At 37.1% G+C, this 18803-nt stretch overlaps 1 protein-coding gene across 1 annotated transcript; it reads left to right on the top strand.

The window, feature by feature from the left end:
• Positions 1-1007: 1007 nt before the first annotated feature.
• Positions 1008-16888, top strand: cd82a (CD82 molecule a). Its single transcript, XM_058783508.1, has 9 exons — positions 1008-1156; positions 5970-6041; positions 8170-8242; positions 12612-12736; positions 13064-13138; positions 14123-14221; positions 14570-14743; positions 15282-15365; positions 15640-16888. The coding sequence occupies exons 2-9, from the start codon at positions 5979-5981 to the stop codon at positions 15715-15717; spliced, it is 771 nt and encodes a 256-aa protein (XP_058639491.1). The 5' UTR covers positions 1008-1156; positions 5970-5978; the 3' UTR covers positions 15718-16888.
• The last annotated feature ends 1915 nt before the right edge of the window (positions 16889-18803 follow it).

Here is an 18803-nt window from a genome sequence, read left to right as displayed (position 1 = left end):
ATGTACATATATTTGCACAATGAAGTATAACTGTCCTGAATGTAATGCTTGTTTCTAGCCCAAGTTACTGTGGGTGTTGGGGGTTTTATACATGCTGTCATTTATTTAGTATCTAAAAAGTTTGTATCCACATTTCAGCTGCAGCAGATGGGGTTTCTTAAGTGAATGCATCTTTCACTTTCATTATTGTTTGTTGATGACAGCTGTGATTGGGGACCAGGTTTGTTAAGTAGCTATTGGTCCAGCTCAGCTGTTCTAAATGTCCTGCATGCTTCTAGCTCAAGTAATTGGGTTTCCCCTCTGGTGAAGCTTTCACTTTTCTTTTCGCCCCCACATGCTGTCATTTAAGCTCCTGCATGTATCCACTTTTCAGCACATGGCATTCTTTACATGAATGCTAGTTTTCTCATAGACGACTTTGAGTGTGAAGCCAGTTAATTAGGTAGCGTCATGGACAAATTCTTGGTTGAGACTGAAAGGAAGATATTGAGTTGGCTTTTGTGTTTGTATTAGGCCTATTTTATTCTTTGCTATGAGAGTCTATGAGAGTCGACAAACATACAGCATCCAAACTGTCTGCAGTTGTGAACTATCTAGAGGATGTCTAGAAAAAGAGACACGTGAGACTAAAGTGTGAACAATAACTAGTTAAAACCAGTTCTTTCTACCCCTGTGGTTTAGATGCTCAGGATGTATCTTCCTGTGCAAGAAAAATACATTCTAAAAAGGCACTTCATATGCTTTCTAGTTGGAGGTAAAGTAAACAAAGTTCTTAACTTTTGCTAGGCTACAGAGTTTTTCTTTTACACTTTAGCTGAAATGATTTAATTCTTAAATTGGGTCTGAAAATATTTGCTTATGGATCACCTGACACATTTTCAAGGGACAAAAATAAAAAAAAGTTTGTTAAACACGTTTAGATATAACTGTCATGAATTTCAAAGATATTTTGTGGATGTCTAAGCAGTTCACTGAGGCCCCCAAGTGGACAGTGGCCCGCTGGGCTAGAATTAATCAAAGCCACTTGGTGGAGACTGTGAGCAGCCTTTATCCTACAACTCCAGGCGGCTCACTCGCACTAGACTCAAGGACGCTGGACGAGACGAGCAGCTGACATCTATTGTACTTTTCTCATTTTCTCATCCCGACACTATACGTGAGTATTTTTTTGAAAACATAACCTTTTATGTAATGAATGTTGTATATCTTATTCTGAATGTTTCGTCAGGTTATAGCCTACATCTCAAACAACTGAAGATGGTAAAGTGAATGAAATGAAAAGTTAAAATAGCCTAGATAGTCACGAGTTGGTCAGTTAGAAGGCGTCCCTGCATTTCTTTTCAAATGTTTTAATATCACAATCAGTTTTAATGTTTTGGCGTGCCATGTGTAACAGATTTTGTGAGTAGCATAGTTTGTGTGTTAATGCAGTAAAAGTGAACAGAGTTTACAGTTGTCGCTTTTTCAACTTTCCTAATAACTCTGTTTAACTGTTCTAGTTTGGATTTAATTTCCTATTCATAGTTTACTTCTATAAAACATTATGAAAATATGTCAGGGGTTGTTTATTCTCCTACTCATTGTCATGATTTCGCTTTCAGTTTATAAAAAAAATTGTCCTTGAGCTGTTATTATCAGTCAGGATAAGAAGTGTTTACAATGTATTGCTCATAGTCCTCAAAATGATTTACTTGTTAGTTTTGTTCAGGGTTATGGAAAAGCCCGTTTTGCCTGCACAAAATCTGTAGACTATTTTTCTGCTTTAATAGTTTTTTAGGGAGCTCTCTTTGTGAGGATGGTTTAATTCACTGCTTATGAACTGTAATATGAGATCTGTCGAATGTAGGTCAGGTCGGTTTACAACTGTAAGTGATTTGGCAAGAGAATTGAAATATACTTTTTTTTCTGTTTGGAGGTGAATAGGAATTTGATTGACACGATAACTGTGTAGGTTGAATCTACCTTTGCCTACAAATTAAGCTCTATGATTTTGCTGATTGGATTAAAGGGGTAGTTCACCCAAAAATAAAAATCCTGTCTGTCATTACTCACCCTCAATTTGTTCCAAACCTATATGTTTTTTTCTTGTTTTAAACATAAAAGAGGATATATAAAAAAAAATGTGGATAACCAAACAGTTGCTGGTCCCCATTGTCATCCATAGTATGAAAAAAAAAAAAAAAAAACACAGTGGAAGTCAATGATGACCAGAAACTTTCACCTTAAAATATCTTGATGTTCAACAGAGGAAAGAAATTGATACAGGTTTGGAACAACTTGAGGGTGAGTAAATGATGAAAGAACTTTCATTTTTGGGTGAAATTTATAGCCTAGTAACAATAATACATTATATTTTTAATAATTTACTGATTAATTTATACAGTAGCGCAAGTTTGATTTACAGTCAAATTTGTGTGCTCAAGCAAAGTGTATGCATTCATTGTATACATTATTTATTTATTTTTAAATTAGCAGAGGCAAACATACCCTTAGGAAAGAAAAATCACAACTCAGATCTTCACCGTCTAAGCTGTGTCTTCTAGACAGCAATGAGAATAAATGGAGACAAATAGACACCAGGATATTACATTATGGCCAGTGAAAACATTTTGAATCGATTTTTTTCTAAAACCAAATGATCTGGTCTATGATATCCACATCCATATTTGTATAGCTCTATACTCTCATCTCATTTGTGTTTACTTTAAGTTCACCAGGAATTTTAAGATACACATCTGAGACGAAGTTGATAAAACATAACAAATCTGAGTTTCGCTATAACAACTTCTAAACAATAACACTTTCTTTTGAATTGCAGTTCCAGTTTGCTTGCATTCCATTAATAGGTGATGTTTCAGACAGAAACATTGGTTCCTCCCTGTTGTTAAAATACTATTGCTTTTCTAAATCATAATCATCATTCATCATAAAACTAATCAACTTTAATAACCTCTTTGGGCCATTTTAGTAGCTGCTTGTGCAGCCCACTTTAACACGACTGGTGCCATCAAGTTGGTCTTTGTGTTCAGGTGGAGAGATTAACCGTTCTAATGAATGTAAGCCTTGTTTCTGCCTGAAGTAACTGTGGATAGACAAGGCCATTGGCCCCAGTGGGCTTCCCCTTATTTGGGGTTTCACTTTTCTTTTTTTCTGCATGCTGTGAGGAGTGTGAGACTGTTTAGTCTCTCAAGAGGGGACACTCTGCACCCCTTCATGCCAGCCCACTTGATGGTTACCATGGCAAACTGTTTGGCATGCGCAAGTTCAAATGAAGTTGTCGTGGAAGTGACAAAGACTAGAAGGCCTTGAATCATCAGCTCTAGGCTTCATTTTATAGCTTAACAGATTGCATGGAAGCTCAATGGCATTATAGAAAGCATGCTTGCTCAATCAGCAAAGATGCTTGTGCTTTTAGTAACAGATTCCATAACACTTGTGCACATGTTTACTTTGGATGTTAAAGTTGCCACCCCTGTGGGGATGTCATCAGTTTGGTGGTAACTTCAAGGCTAAAGTGGGCTCCTGAGTGTGTGGAGTTTCTCCTTTTGTTCGATTTGAAAAACTTGGCTGAAAGCTGCCATTGTCGTGGTGGGAAATCAAAGCTGGTTCTATCTGTGCGAGTGTGGGGGAGGGTGGTCGAAGATCGGGGTGTGAATTAGAGCCCCAGTGTACACTGGGTAGATGAGCTGAATGCTGATGAACTTCAGAATGAGAGCTGAGCCTGGCTCTCCTCAAAGGATAATTGTAATTGCTTAATAGATACTCACAAAGTGGCAGTACTCATTTCACAAGCTTTACTTTGCTTTTCAGGTGATTTAAGGTTATTTTGCTGCTAAAGCAATTTCAGCAGTGAAGAGATAAGATCGACTACTACTGATAAACAGGTCTTGTTAATATATATTGCCATGTCTCTCCCTGTGGTGGTGTGCTGGCCTAATTCAAATTTTAGTGCATTGTGACACACTTTTTATCTGTCTGACTGAGGTTGGATAAGTTACATGTGTGTAGACATAATATCTGTGACCTTCATAAATGGTACATCAGCTCAATGTTGACCTTGATCCAAATCAAAACAGGGATTTTGTTAAGGGTGAATTTGTTTATAACCCCTTTTTGTTGATGTCTTGTGTAAGACGTGGTACAGACATCAGGAAATTCACTTAAGGTAAAAATAAGGCCTTGTTTCACTCTGCAGAATGAGGAGGAAGTACAGGTAATTTGATTCCACAGACTTCTGTTGCATCTGAAAAAAACATTACAAGCTCTCCCATGGTAGAAAAATATGAGAGATTTTTAATTGAGCTGGTTGGCCTTTGCACAGTAGCACTGTGGTTCTCTCTTCAAAACTAAAATGAAACAAGCAAGTTAAACATGTTTTAAATTGTATTCTTGTTTCACAAGTTTAAAAATAAAACTAGTAGTTCATGTAAGTTTGCTTGTGAAGTTTGAATAGAATGCTTTCCTTTCTGTTACAAGAAAAAAAAGACTAAGAAACTCTGTGGACAGACATTGGCTTATGGGATATTTTGACTCCTTTATCCACTTTTATCCTCTTTTAGACACATTTATCCAAAGCAACATTTATTGAAGTATGTTTATGTATATACACTCACTTTGGGTTAGTATTTTTTAATAAGTCTTTTATGTTCACTAAGGTTGCATTTATTTGATCAAAAATACAATAAAATATTATTAAAATTTAGAATTTTTTTTGTTTTTATGTTAATATATTCTGAAATGTAATTTATTCCTTTGATCTTAACAGCCATTACTTCTGTCTTCAGTGTCACATGATCCTTCAGAAATCAGTCTAATAGAAAACATTCATTATTATCAGTGTCGATGCAGTTGTGCTGCTTTTTAGAATTCACTGATGAATAAAATGTTCAAAGAGCATAATTTACCTAAAATAGAAATCTTTTGTAAGTAATGTTATAAAAGTCTTTACACTTTCCCTTTTGAGCAATTTAATGCATACTTGCTGAATAAAAGTATTGATTTCTTCTATAAAGAAAAAAAATCTGACACTTACTGACCTCAAACCTTGATCGAAATGAAATTACTGACAAAAGTGGCTAATAATAAAAAGTTTTTGGATTTCATCAACAAAAAATGTGCATCATAAAGATGCCATATATATATCTTTGAACAGTATATGTACCCATAAAATTCTCTGCTGCTCCCCTGCTTAAATATTGATACTCCCAGTCAAAGGTGATCTTCACTGATTTAATTTCACTGTAAAAGAGGTTCTTCCGATGTAGTATCTCTCGTATAGTATCTCTGGGAGGTGGAATGAAAGTCCATCCATTCATCTCCACTGTAAGAAAGCTTTGAATGAGCTCCTGTGCTTGTCCATCAATGGCTCCAGCAATAGTATTTTCTCCATCTGTGGCCTGATCCGCTCTATAGCCTATCTGCTTATCATCACTCACAATTCTTTCGCCCTCTCTGAGGTCATTGATGTGCCGAAGTGTGCCATGCAGCACACCATCAGTCCCACAAATAGCACGAGAAGCCTGTATAATACTAACCTATTAATGATAGCAGGAATATGGGTCATCGTCAAAAAACTGTGGCAACAGCCATCACGCAGTCCAGAGGAGCATATTGACCGATCCCGTGGAATTTAGATCTGTGTACTCCATAGATTTATCTGACTATGACAGCATGCTCTGTCTGAAAGCAAGGGGAAGCGGTATTGAATATACTTAAACTGTAGAAAACATATATATTAATAATAGTCTGTGCATGATGAAAACTGTGTACCTTTGTTTACAGATTCTATTTTTGTTCTGTTTAGCTCTCATCACTAATCTTACCAGAATAGTTTTTGTTATCCTTACAGCTGTCTGTTCATTTCAATGAATGAATTATGTTGCCCATTTGCCATTTCTCTTAATCTGTGTCATGTATCATATACACTGATCCTTAATTTACTGCTGTTTTTCTGTTTTGGGTTTTTACAGGTCAACAAAATGGGGAAAGGATGCATCGCTGCCACCAAGTACTTCCTGTTTCTCTTCAACTTAATCTTCTTTGTAAGTTTCTCTTTTTAGTTTTTAAAGAACAAGTTCAGTTATTTCAGTCATTTGATGTGCTTTGTTATTGTTCCTTGATTAGGACTAATAAACCTCAGCAACAGAATGTTAGCATTAGATGTAACATTTTTAGAATAAGGCCCAGTTTGGTTAACATTTTTTAATGCACTAAGTATCATGAACTAATAATAAACTGTTTTTTACAGCATTTATTAATATAGGTTAATGTTAATTTTTAAATACTCTATTGTTAAAAATTAACATTACAGAAAATAACAAACATAATCAAATTTAAACTTATTATAAAGTGTTACTGCATTAGATTTGGGCAAACTGTTCTTGGAAGGTTTTTGAAACATTCTACCAAACCTTTTCCCAAGCCAGTTTCTTTTTATAAATTATGCTTTTTAGCTCACTCATAGCTGGTGTCCCAGTTTTCTTTACCTTAGTTTAACACTGATATTCACTGAACCAGGGCCCACATTCATATAAATAAGTCAATCCTGTTGATGAAAAACAACAACACATGTTTATTAGTTGTAGGTGTGCCATAGCAGTTTCGCATCTCTCTGTCACAAGAATGCACTCTAGTTATCATCCAGATGAAGTGTTTGCCATTTGTTACCCAGACAGTTTACTCTTCTCCATCTCAGAGAGAAACAGCCTGCTCTCTCTTGTCATCCTTGGGCTTGTTCCATGTAGGAAAAAGAAAATATGAAATCTCTGATCCAAGTTTATTCTCTGCAGTCCTGGGTGCTCAGGCTCAAAGAGCACAGGAAAAGCCCAATGATCTATTCCAACCATTTGTAACCCAACCAGTGCAGTTAAATACATGTTTAAATGAGCCCAGGAAAATGTTTAAAGAAATCAAACATATGACAACATAATTAGGTCTTACTGATTGGCAATTTCTTGTCTTTGCATTTACATTTATTCAATTATTCATTACAACAGCATTTTATATTATTTAGAAAATGCTTTTATCCAAAGCGATTACATTAGATTAGTACATAGAAATGAAACACAGAAAAGAAAGAAGACAATAATAAAAAAAAATAATATTTCAATAAAATAAATACATTTTAGTGAAATAACTTTTTATATGAATATTAATTAAAACATTTAATATTTTAAAATTGTATAAAACATTACAATACCATTGTATTGTATGGATGTTTATGTTTAGATTTTAGCATTTTGTAGGATTTGCACTAACAAAGAGCTGTGTGCTGAAATGCATTGATTTTGATTTAAATAAAATAATCCATCAAGAAATTACAGTGTTGCTGGGTTTACCTTCATCACTGTTTTTTTCTGTATTTCCATGCACCTTATTTGTGAAGCTGAACCAGACTAACTAGAGGATCTGTATGCAGACATCATAAACCTTAGTCAAAATAAGCTTAAACAGCATTTTGACAAATGAAGGGACAAATATACTTAAAGCGAAATCGAGGATCGAACTGGTGTGACATAATTTGAGGCAAAATCAGGCCAAACTGTTCAAACTGCCAAACTGACCTTTCTGGAAAAACCTAAACCTGACCCCTAATCTAAGAACGCAAAAGAAGTTTACTGTGAGCACATCGGGGCTTTTGGTGCTCCAGCATGCACCCCTAAACCACACACCCCAGCATGTGCCCTGCTGTTAGACATAAGGAGAGGAGACGGAGCGCTTGTCCGAGTGGGTTTAGGGAAGGCTATGGTGTTCTTAAACTCATGGAAGATCCGCTGAGCTCCCCCTCCCCTCCCCTCCTGCCACTGCCACGCAGAAGCATGGCCCAATCAGTCCCAGATGTGAGCTGAGAGCAAAGCAGAACTGGAACCCCACAGTTAGAGATCAGGCAACAGTTCATAGCTTCCTACGGGCCAGGATTAGTGTGTTTGTTACATACTCTCACACACACCAGCACACAACCTTCCTGTCTTTCAGGGAACACATTAATACTAGACTTTCCATCTTTAGTTTTGTCCAAGAGATTTGGAGTGAACAAGTTGCAGCTTGTAAACTGAAATGTGGGGCCCCTCGTTCCCCTCCTGTCCTGCGGCACATGATTGATTCTCTCCGTCTTTTTTCTTTCCTCTCTCTTCCTCTGCCCCCTGTCTTTTCCTTTTTGTCTCTCTACAGATCTTCGGCGCTACGATTATGGGATTTGGACTGTGGATCCTCCTAGACAATCAGAGCCTCATTGCGGTGTTGCGTAAGTGTCTGCATAAAATGTGTGCAACTAAGAGAAAACCATAAAACATCATGCAGGCGAACAAGCAGGAAAATGATGTTCCTAATAACCTAAATCTACTCTCCTGGCCATTTTCTCTGGGATGGTTTGAAATGCGTTCACATTAATCTAAAAGGCTATTTAATGCCCCGTGGGAGAGTTCTTTTGCTGTTAGTTGGTTGTAGTAAAATCCAGAGGAAGCGATGAGAAGAGTTGGTCGTCGGTCTTGTCTTTTTATGCTCTCATTAGTGAAGTTTTATCCCATTCTACCTTTGAATAAAACCCCCTGGGCTCGTGCGCCAGTGACTCAGACCCACTTTTACAGGGGCCATCTGTCTCTCGTTTCATTTTGTTTGATGATCACTGTTAGTCTTGTCTTAAAGCGCATGATTCAGGCTTTTGGACAGATTGTCCACGATGGGCTCTGTATTTTTCATCACCCCTCCCCCCTGTTTGATCTGTTTTCCATCCCAGAGGCCATTACAGGGAGCTCTGGGTCACTGGGTCTGGGTCTTACAGACACTGCCAAGCAGGCCGGAGCTACATGTTCACAGCTGGCTCTGGATCAGCTATTGAGTTCACGGCTCTGTGCGCGAGCCAGGCAGGGCCTGTGTGTGACATAGCACGTCTGAGGCAGTCTGCAGGTGCTCACTCGCTGCCACACAGGCCTCTTTTAGCGGCTGTCTCATTAGCATGCATCACGTCAATGCTCAGATCAGGCCTCTCCATGCATTAGTCATTGGAAAGAACAAATTAACACTAGTGAGCAAGTATATACAAAAGAATGACCCTCTGTCTGCCTCTGTCACTTAATTCTATGTGGTCTTAATCTATACTGCAGTTCAAAAGTTTGGGAACAGGAAGATTTCTCTTATGCACCCCAAGGCTGCACTTATTTATTCAAAAATACAGTAAAACAGAAATAATGTGAAATGTAATTACAATTTAAAATTATAATTTGTTTTCTATTTTAATGTATTTAAAAATGTAATTCATTTATGTGATGGCAAAGATGAATTTTCAGCAGCCATTACTCCAGTCTTTAGTGTCACATGGTCCTTCAGAAATCATTCTAATTGGCTGATTTGTTGCTCAAGAAACATTTCATATTATTATCAGTGTTGAAAACAGTTGTGCTGCTTTATATTTTTGTGGAAACTGTGATATTATTTGATTATTATTTAAGAAAGTTTGAAAGAACGCCATTTGTTTGAAATAAAAATCTTTTGTAGCAATGTAAAGTCATTACTGCCAAGTCATTACTTTTGATTTATTACATCCTTTCTGAATAAAAATAATAAATTGCTTATGCCAAACTTTTAATCAGTAGTGTTTCTCAAAGCCAGTGCCAACATAATTACTGACAAAGTGGTTAATGAAGGGTTTTTGATTTCATCAATAGAAATACACATCATAAAGATGATTAAATTCTCGTAGCTAAAATGTTGGGGAAAATTTAGTAAAATATATAATAAAAAACACTGCAAGAAATTAAAACTAACACCGTTTTGAAAAGGAAAATCCTAGAAAAAATATGAATGCTTTCAATAGTAGTAGTAGTAGTAAAATAGTAAAATAAAAATAAAAATGCTGTGGATTGACATAAGATAAAATGGCATAAGATAAAACTGAACAGAGAATGAATGCTGGTTTAAATGTAATATATAAGATGTTTAAATATTTACCTTAATTTTGTTCTTTCTCATAGACTAAAATTAGAAGCCATTTTATTCCAAGTAAAACTGACTAAAATAAATGAATATGACATGACAAACTATTATTGACTGAATTTTATTTTAGTCTACAACATAAGGTTGTGTGAAAATCAACACTGCTCAAAGCGCACTGACAGTCCTCAGATTTACGGAACCATTACAGTAGTTGACTTGGAAAGGGTCAGAGCTTTTTAAAGGTTGTCTTGCAAAATGTAGTGAGCCTGACCCAAGACATGAACCCAGTCTGAGTGGCTGCGCCATAAAATGTTTTTTGTTTGATTGATTGTTCAGAGCAGAAAACGGATTTTAAAAAGTGCAGGCTCGCACCAGAGCATGATACCAACAGCAGTGAATCTGTCAGCCTCTCGTATTCCTCCTTTGCACGTCATAATTCATCTGACAGACACATTCCTGCAGTGCACAGTGGCTGCTGGCTGTTTGTTGGGACTCCCAGCCATGCATACAAACTGTGAGCCCATCGTTAAAAAAAGTTTTCTGAACATCATTGTTTCTTTAATCCAGATGCCAGTGGCCTTCACTGGCTCAACTGATCCCTAGAGGATTTTCCTGTTTCCGTTAGACACCCATTAGGCACTTCACCAGCATGGGGTGGTTTGAGATTTACAGTACTGAAGCTACAAAGGCCCACGCATTCAAAGCTGAAACGCAGACTTGTTTAATGCTTTTATTTGCAATGTCACTGCCCATTCTTGGGGTTTGGGCACTGGATGGAATAATTGAAACAGAATCGTTGCGTTCATTGCAATCGGCCAAATGCTTTGAACTTGGTTTCTGCTGAACATAGTGGTTGCACTTAAAAAGGCATTTGCTTTGTTAAGGAAAAAGGTCTTGTTCTTTGTTCTGCTATTGTTTGTGGGATTGTTACGGCGACAGAGAATTTTGATAATATTTACCACATGGCACAAAAGAGCCTCATCTCAGTATTTCCATTTGTTTTTAATCGCATCAACAGCTGTTTACCAATAGTTAAGTCGAACATTTCAGAACAACCAACTGCTGCGAATCTTGTGAGAATTATTATTTTTTTTTTGCAATGAACAGAATGAGCTGAAATGATTCCAAATAAGATAACTCACTCAGTCCACACTGTTCCTTGGGTTCCTGGATTTGTTTGCTTACTGAATGCAGTCCGCTGGTTCTCCGTTTCCAGCGTGTGGGTTTCCCAGTGTCCAGTTCTCTCTTAATCATTAATTACTAAATAGCCTAAATTATGTAAGATGTAGACAGTGCCTTTTCAACCGTGTGAAAAGATTAACTCATTCTGTTATTTGTGCTTTGACGCATGCTGTAATCATCAGGGTCGAGATGGTCGTCTCATCTAAGTGCTTGGTTTCGTAATGATGATTGCATCGGGTCACATGATGGGCCATTGTGTCCTCTGCACCCACAGTCACACTGTGGTATTGTTTGCAAGGCTGTCTGTGGTAATGTTGTTTTTGCTGGGGAGCCATTGAGGTATTTCAAGGCAGGATGATATGACAGAGGCTTTTCAGTCAATACGCATGAAAGCCTGACTGAAGCAGGACCAGAACACAGTTGGAGAATGTGCTGCTGCTTTGAGGTGAAGCCACAGAATGTCTGACCCAACTGTTCAACAGCGTACAGTGAGCATCGCCCGGTACTATAGGCCGTCATGTCTCAGTCAGGATCACAAGGGAGACTTGCCAACCCCATCTCAACATTACACAATGCATATTCATGAGGACAACCCGAGACTGTATTTACTGGCTTGGAGTATTTGAGACCAAAATTAGTTTTCGGCATGCAAAGTGACCAGCAGTAGTGCATTTCATTAGGTAGAGTTGAAGTGGTTGTGCTAAATGTAAACCTCAACAGACCATAAAAAAGTACTGGTAAAATATAAATAAGGTTACATCATTTATTAATGTTAATTTATAAATATGCTATCGTTTCTTGTAAATGTATGTTAATTTATACAACTTAAAATGTTAAAAATATACTCTTACTGTTTAAAAATTTGGGGTCAGTAAGATTGTTTTTAAAATAAGTCTCATATGGTCAACAAAGCTGCATTTGTTTGATCAAAAATACAGAAGAAAAAATGTAATATTGTGAAATATTATTACAATTTAAAGTAATTTGCTTTCTTTTTAAATATCTTAAAATGTAATTTATTTATATTATTTCTATTTACAGTCAGTACTCTTGTCATGTCACATGATCTTTCAGAAATCATTCTAATATGTTGATTTGGTGCTTCAGAAACATTTCATATTATTGATGTTAAAAATAGTTTTCTGCTTAGTGTTTTTGTGGAACCATGGTACTTTTTTAGGATACTTTGATAAATAGAAAGTTCAAAAGAACAGCATTTATTAAAACAATGTGAAAGTCTTTACTGTCACTTTATAGAATTTAATGCTGTATAAAAGATAAAAGTATTAATTCAAAAAGGTCATACTTACCCCAGAAATAAGCAATATTAATAAATGATGCAAAAGTATTTTCATTGCTATTTCATGTTAACTATTGAATTGACCAGTTTTAATGTACAGAAAGTGTTACCAAAGTGTGGAAAATAACTTAATCACTGCTCATTAACACAATTATGATTAGTTTGTAACCAGAATTACGTTTGTATTTCTCACTAACAGAGGATTCATCCATGGTCCTGAAGGTGGTCTCTTATATTCTGATTGGCGTGGGCTCATTCTCCATGCTTCTGGGATTTCTGGGCTGCCTGGGGTCCATCTATGAAATCCGCTGTTTGCTTGGATTGGTAAGACACAAAAATGCACCAATGTTTAGCACACTTTTTACCATCTATCCTAATTTAGTTGCTGTTTGTTTTTTTGTAAATCACATGTTTTTTTCACATGCAAACTTGAAGTACAAAAGGAACTTCTGCTCTCACGGGCAAATTTGCTGTGCTGAGCGGTTTCATGTCACATGGCCCGAATAGACTGGACAGAACCAGCTGTTGCGTTTCTGTTGCACATATGTGCAGAGTGCAGACTGTGCAGTACATATGTGAGACTGACATATGTGGTGGGCGTGCACATGAGTCTGTGATATCTGAATCCATTGTCTTTTTCTCTCTCTACAGTACTTCACCTGTCTATTGCTCATCCTCCTTGCTCAAGTGGCTGCTGCCATTCTCATCTACTTCCAGCGGGATTTGGTGAGTGAGTGAATGCTCTAATGTGGCTGCTGTAAAGGGATAGCTCACTCTAAAATGAAAATGCAATCATTTACTCACCCTCATATCATTCCAAACCTGTATGACTTGATTTTTTTCTTTTCTGTGGAACACAGAACAACATATTTTAAAAAAATGTCTCCAGTTCATAAAATGAAAGTTGTGTTGGCCCTCAAAATATCTTCTTCTGTGTTCCACAGAAGACAAAAAGTCATACAGGTTTTGATTAAGAAGACAGAATTTTTCATTGTGGGTGAACCATCTCTTAAAGCCTAGCATCAAAACATTTTTGTGAGCAAGACACTTAGGGCTTGCATGCATGCTAAAATGCTTTGGAAAAGTTGAGGTCAGATCTCCATGTGTTCCATTTGCCAGCTAGAATTCATTGTGAAGGTTTTGTTTAGAATTCTGGCTTGAACAGCTTGAAACGAGGTCAAGAGTTTTTCAGTGGCTGAAAATGAAAATATACTGCCCCCTATCGCATATACCAAAAAAACACATGCATTTCAGGATTGTTATTGTTGAACAGACCTTCACTATGATGATCCATGAGAAAAATAATTACATATGTTGGACACAGGATGAGGACGAATCCCTCCACCTTGGTCAGCCAGCAGCGAGTGTCTCTGAGGACGCTATAGGAAGCATCTGAGCAGGATATGCAGTAAATCATAAAGTATTTGAAGCAAGTAGATGATTGATGTTGTCCGCTATTTGCTTATCTGTCATCTTGGACATAAACGAGAACCGGTTTGGAGACAAGATAAGCATACAGCTGAAGATTTGCTTCCAATACAAATGCAACACATGATTCTCTCATGGGAAAAGATTTGTGTGAAACAAGTGTGTTTGAACTGTGTTCCATTGTAGTAGCTTAGTAACAACTGTTTCCTCAGTCAGCAAAGTGAGTCTCAAATACCTGGGGGTAGAAAAATAAACCACTGACCCGCTTAACTCTCGTTGCAGTTGAGGAAGGAGGCAAATGAAATTGTGTCCCAAGTTGTGGTGAACTACCCCGGACAGAACAAAACCGCAGAGCAGGCCTGGGACTACCTCCAGAGAACAGTGAGTATTAATGGGCGTAACTCATACATTGTCTTTAATGCAGACTAGAGATAGAGTATTATATGTACTCTATGTATTTGAATGTATTGCCATGAAAACCACTCGGTTTCTGTGGGAGGTTCAAGGCTCTGGAATGTAGAAATGCTTGTTAGGTTGTCAGTTTAGCCTTTCAGAACTGACGTTAAGACTGTTGACTGTTCATTTGCTTATATTTAAATCACCTTGTCATTTTTTTGCAACGGAAAAGTGTATTAGGCTGAATACTGCATACATTTTAATGGGAAATTCAAGTCAAGCCAACAATATCAGACACGTCATGCCCTGTTGTTTCTTCTCTGTGTGTCTCAGATGCAGTGTTGTGGCTGGAATGGACGTGAGGATTGGGATACGAACCATATGATTAGTAACAGTTCAATGGAACTGTACCCATGCTCCTGCCACAATGTGTCCCTCCCACCACCTAATGTGGCTGATAGCGGCTTCTGTCAGGCCTCATCTAACGATTGGCCCATCTATGAGACGGTATGGGAAATATTGCTTATCTATTAGTCATTTTAATGTGTTAAGTAAGTCTCAATTTCTCCCTAGCGTTTTGAATAAATCTGTGTTGTTTAAGCGATAGCCTGCCCAATTAAATATTATTATATTAAACATCCCACAAATATCGAATATTAGTAACCAAACAGTTTCGATTTCATTGACATCCATTGTATGGTCAAAAAATATGCTTGTCAATGGGAACTAAAACTCTTTACCCAAATTCTTCAAAATATCTTGTGTTCCAATTAAGTAAGTCAGTCATACAGGTTTGGAATCACATGAAGGTGGTTAAACAGATGAATGGGTGGACTATCCTTTGATATGATAGATAAATACATAGTTTTGCTAAACACTGTGGGCAAATTTATTACACACGCCTGGGAAAGATGATGACTAGCAAATTATATTTCACATATCTCCTCTCTTTCATAATTTGATAAATCTTGAGTAGCATGAATTTGGAAATGGGTCTAGTTCAGGTGAAAGATCTTCTGACAGAGTATTTTTCTGTCTTCATCAGGGCTGCTTGGAGAATGTGGGGAGCTGGCTCTTCACAAATTATGGAATTATTTTGGGAATCTGCCTTGGTGTGGCTGTCATTGAGGTATGTTGTATGTCCTCCGTCCTAGGCAGCATGAACAATACGCCTATTCATTACTAAGAAATGTTGAGGTGTTTATTATCCGTGACGTTGTGCTATGGACTTTAAGAAAGAAAACAATCAAAATTAAACTGTCAGTGGAGTGGTACCTTTTTTATAATATGTACCTTTTAGCTGTTGTATCTTAGGGTAACGACCCAGATGACAATTTTCTGTAGAACAGATTGCACATTTCTGTTCTGATCTCAGTGTAGTGACCCTTGTTTGTTTCTTACAGCTCCTTGGCATGATACTTTCTATGGGTCTTTGCAAGAGTGTACACCAAGAGGACTACACCAAAGTGCCAAAGTACTGAGGAGGAAACACGGACACTTGCACACAAATTTATTCAGTCCTTCCTTATTTACGTGGAACAACAGATCTCCTTCTTTTTCTACAGTATATACAAAACATAAACTTTAAGATTATGTTTAGTCATGAGATTTCACTCTACGTCGGTAACACTATCCCCTGTGATATTTAATCAGATCTTTTTTAGTCCAGTTTTGAATAGCCCATTATATGCCAGTCTGAAGTGTAGAACATGGAAGCTGCCCACATAAATTAATGAAAAGCCCATGACGAGTCCTGGAGCCCCTGAATGGTCTATTTATACAACAACACTCTTTAACACCCAGGCTGGTCTGTTTGCTTTGATATTTCTTCATTGTAGCGGCCCACACTATGAGTTAACATCCTATTAAACTTCGGTTTATGCTTTATAGACAACAGAAAAACCACAAAGGCCTGCTTTTGTTAAATCAAGGGACTTTTCTTTAGATATTTAGCGTGTGTTCATTTTGTGGTATACATAGGCTGACACAATTCCCACTCTGCATGTCCCTAGTGGCATGTCCCGAATAATGGTCTGTGTTATAGTCCATCATGTTTGTTTGTGCACCAGTGTTGTTTCAGGTTGCTTTTGTTTATTTTTTATTAGTGTGTATATATTTTAGATTTCATTTGCATGTTGATTTTGACAAGTCTAGGGAGTCAAACTTTTGCCTTTTTTGTACAGATGATAAATTTTATGTCTTTTCTACATGCTTAATTTGAGCATATTTGTATGAGCATATTTGTAAGGAAGTACAATATAAAGCTATTCCTTGATGATGTGAACCAAAATGAAGATTAGCCCCCAAAGTTGACTGCAGACTTGATTTTTTTTATTGCATTGATCCTAATTTAACTGATTTTCTCTGGCACCACTACGACTTTAATTGTATACTTGCTATCACAAGTATAAATGAAAAAATGCTAACAGTGTTTTCTGTCATCTGTAATAGTTATTTTGCATATGTAAAACTTTGAGTTCTTAATAAAAGGTACACACTTATTTTAATGTTGCAACAACAAAAAAATCCTATTTTTTTTAAATTACAGGGAATACAGCCCCCTACCAAGTAATTATGAAATGATAGAAATATTGTAACTACATGTACCTTTCTTAAGCTGAATGTGTTATAATAAATAACTCACCCAACCTATTTGCTCTCAGTGTTTTTATCCACCTTGTACTTTTGCCAGATCTTCACTAGGTGGCAGTAGCACATCTGTTCTAGTTAATGTGAACTGGGAAGTGGTGTTCAACACTTCACAACGTTTAATTCAGAATGAGCTGCATAATAGGTGAGTAAATAACAATATACCCTGTATTAGTAAACCATCAAAAACAAAACTTAAATAAACATATCTTAACATATATCTTATCCTTCTGCTTTTTGTTCATTTCTGCAGGCAAATGGTGGTCTTTCTCAAGGGGTCATAATAGTAGTCTGTTTCTCCTCTGTGTTTCTATGAGGTGTTAAATGACACGGCCCACCCTTCGTTCTCCCTCAACAATAGAGGGTTCATTGCCACCTGCTCACCCCCTTCACATCCGGCCTGCCCACCGAGCTCCATCCTGTTTTCACAGAGTCTTGCCCAGCTGCCACACACATGGATACTCATGGACAACTTTTCTTTTTTAGATGCATATGTCCAATGCTTTGGAGAAGAAAAAAACACATAAATGCTGCATGAAAACCTTCAGTACAGTGTGTTTTTTTTTTTTTTTTACCCTGCGTATTTAGATCTCCATTAATCTATGGTAATTCAGCTCAAAGAGGACGTCAGTTTCCTTTCCCATCCTTCCGGTAATGCTCTGCTCCTGGTCTCCAGAGCTGCACTTGTAATTATAATGGTGATGGGCTGACGTTGGAGCTGAGCTGTCTTTTGTCAGAAGGCAGTCTGGAATATCGCTCTGATCATGTTCTGCGAGCCCGCCAAACAACAACAGCTGCTGCTCTTTGCTTTAATAGCTTTCATAGACTGCAGAATTATTTCATCGTGTATACAGTTGTTGAATGCTGACTTTTTTATGAAGTAGTCTTGAAACTGCATTTTATAAGCAATATTTACAGTCTCACATTCTCCAGTTGAGCTCAGTTTTGTAAATGTGATTTAGTTTTACAAATGTTCCTAATGTTTATAAACACATAAAGAGAGAAATACCATATCATAGACTGATGGTCACTGAGAGAAAGAGCAGCTGACAGGAAGCCACAGAGACATGTATGACTGCACGAGACAGAGCTGTCATTCACACACACACACACACACACACACTTGTGACCGAGTCATACTCTGCTCACCCTCATTGAATTTAATCTAATTTCACTTCTCATAGATGGTTAATGAAGGAGAGGAGGAAGTCCACCAATAATATGAGAAGAAAGGGGAAGTTCAAAAAGTCAAATCAGCTCTGAATTACCAAAACATTGTACTTATGATTTCAAAAAATATATTTTTACACATACTAGGCTTTGCATACCAGTGTTTATATGAACAGGGGAAACAGTGTTCCCTTAAAAAACAGTCATATAGTTAGCATATTAATGCATTATTCATGTTATAGGGCCACAGTTCCAAGTGTTCCAAGACCTTGCACTGTTTCCCACCTTTTTCAAGAATGGATCATGTTTTAAAATGAATATTCTAAGTAATCGAACTCTTCACTCTTTCACACAGCTCTGAATTTTTCTGCCATGTTTCATTTATAATTTTTATTTAATTTCAGAGTGTCATAACAATGTAATAACAACAGCGATCAGCTGAAGTTGTGACAGTAATAGTTACTATGGTGATTTTTGTGTCTTCACAGTAGTGAGGCCGTTTCATAGTGATTCATCCTGTACATCTGCACCTGGGCAGTGGACCGTACAGAGTTGCCAAGTCTGCTTATTATCAACTTATTTATTAAAGTTATTTCTAGATGTTGCTTATAGATTCGGGTAGATGCAGGTTGCGATTTTTGGGCTTATTTCCAGAATACAGCTGTGTAGTTGAACCTGTTAGTGGTTGGCACCCACAGGACAAAATGCATGACTGCTTTATCGTTATTTAGTGTGTGGTGATGTTTCT

Source organism: Onychostoma macrolepis, chromosome 07 (genome assembly GCF_012432095.1).
Source record: "Onychostoma macrolepis isolate SWU-2019 chromosome 07, ASM1243209v1, whole genome shotgun sequence".
Classification (NCBI taxonomy): Eukaryota; Metazoa; Chordata; class Actinopteri; order Cypriniformes; family Cyprinidae; genus Onychostoma; species Onychostoma macrolepis.
Note: the sequence above shows the minus strand (reverse complement) of the source record. Positions and strands in the feature narration are given on the sequence as shown.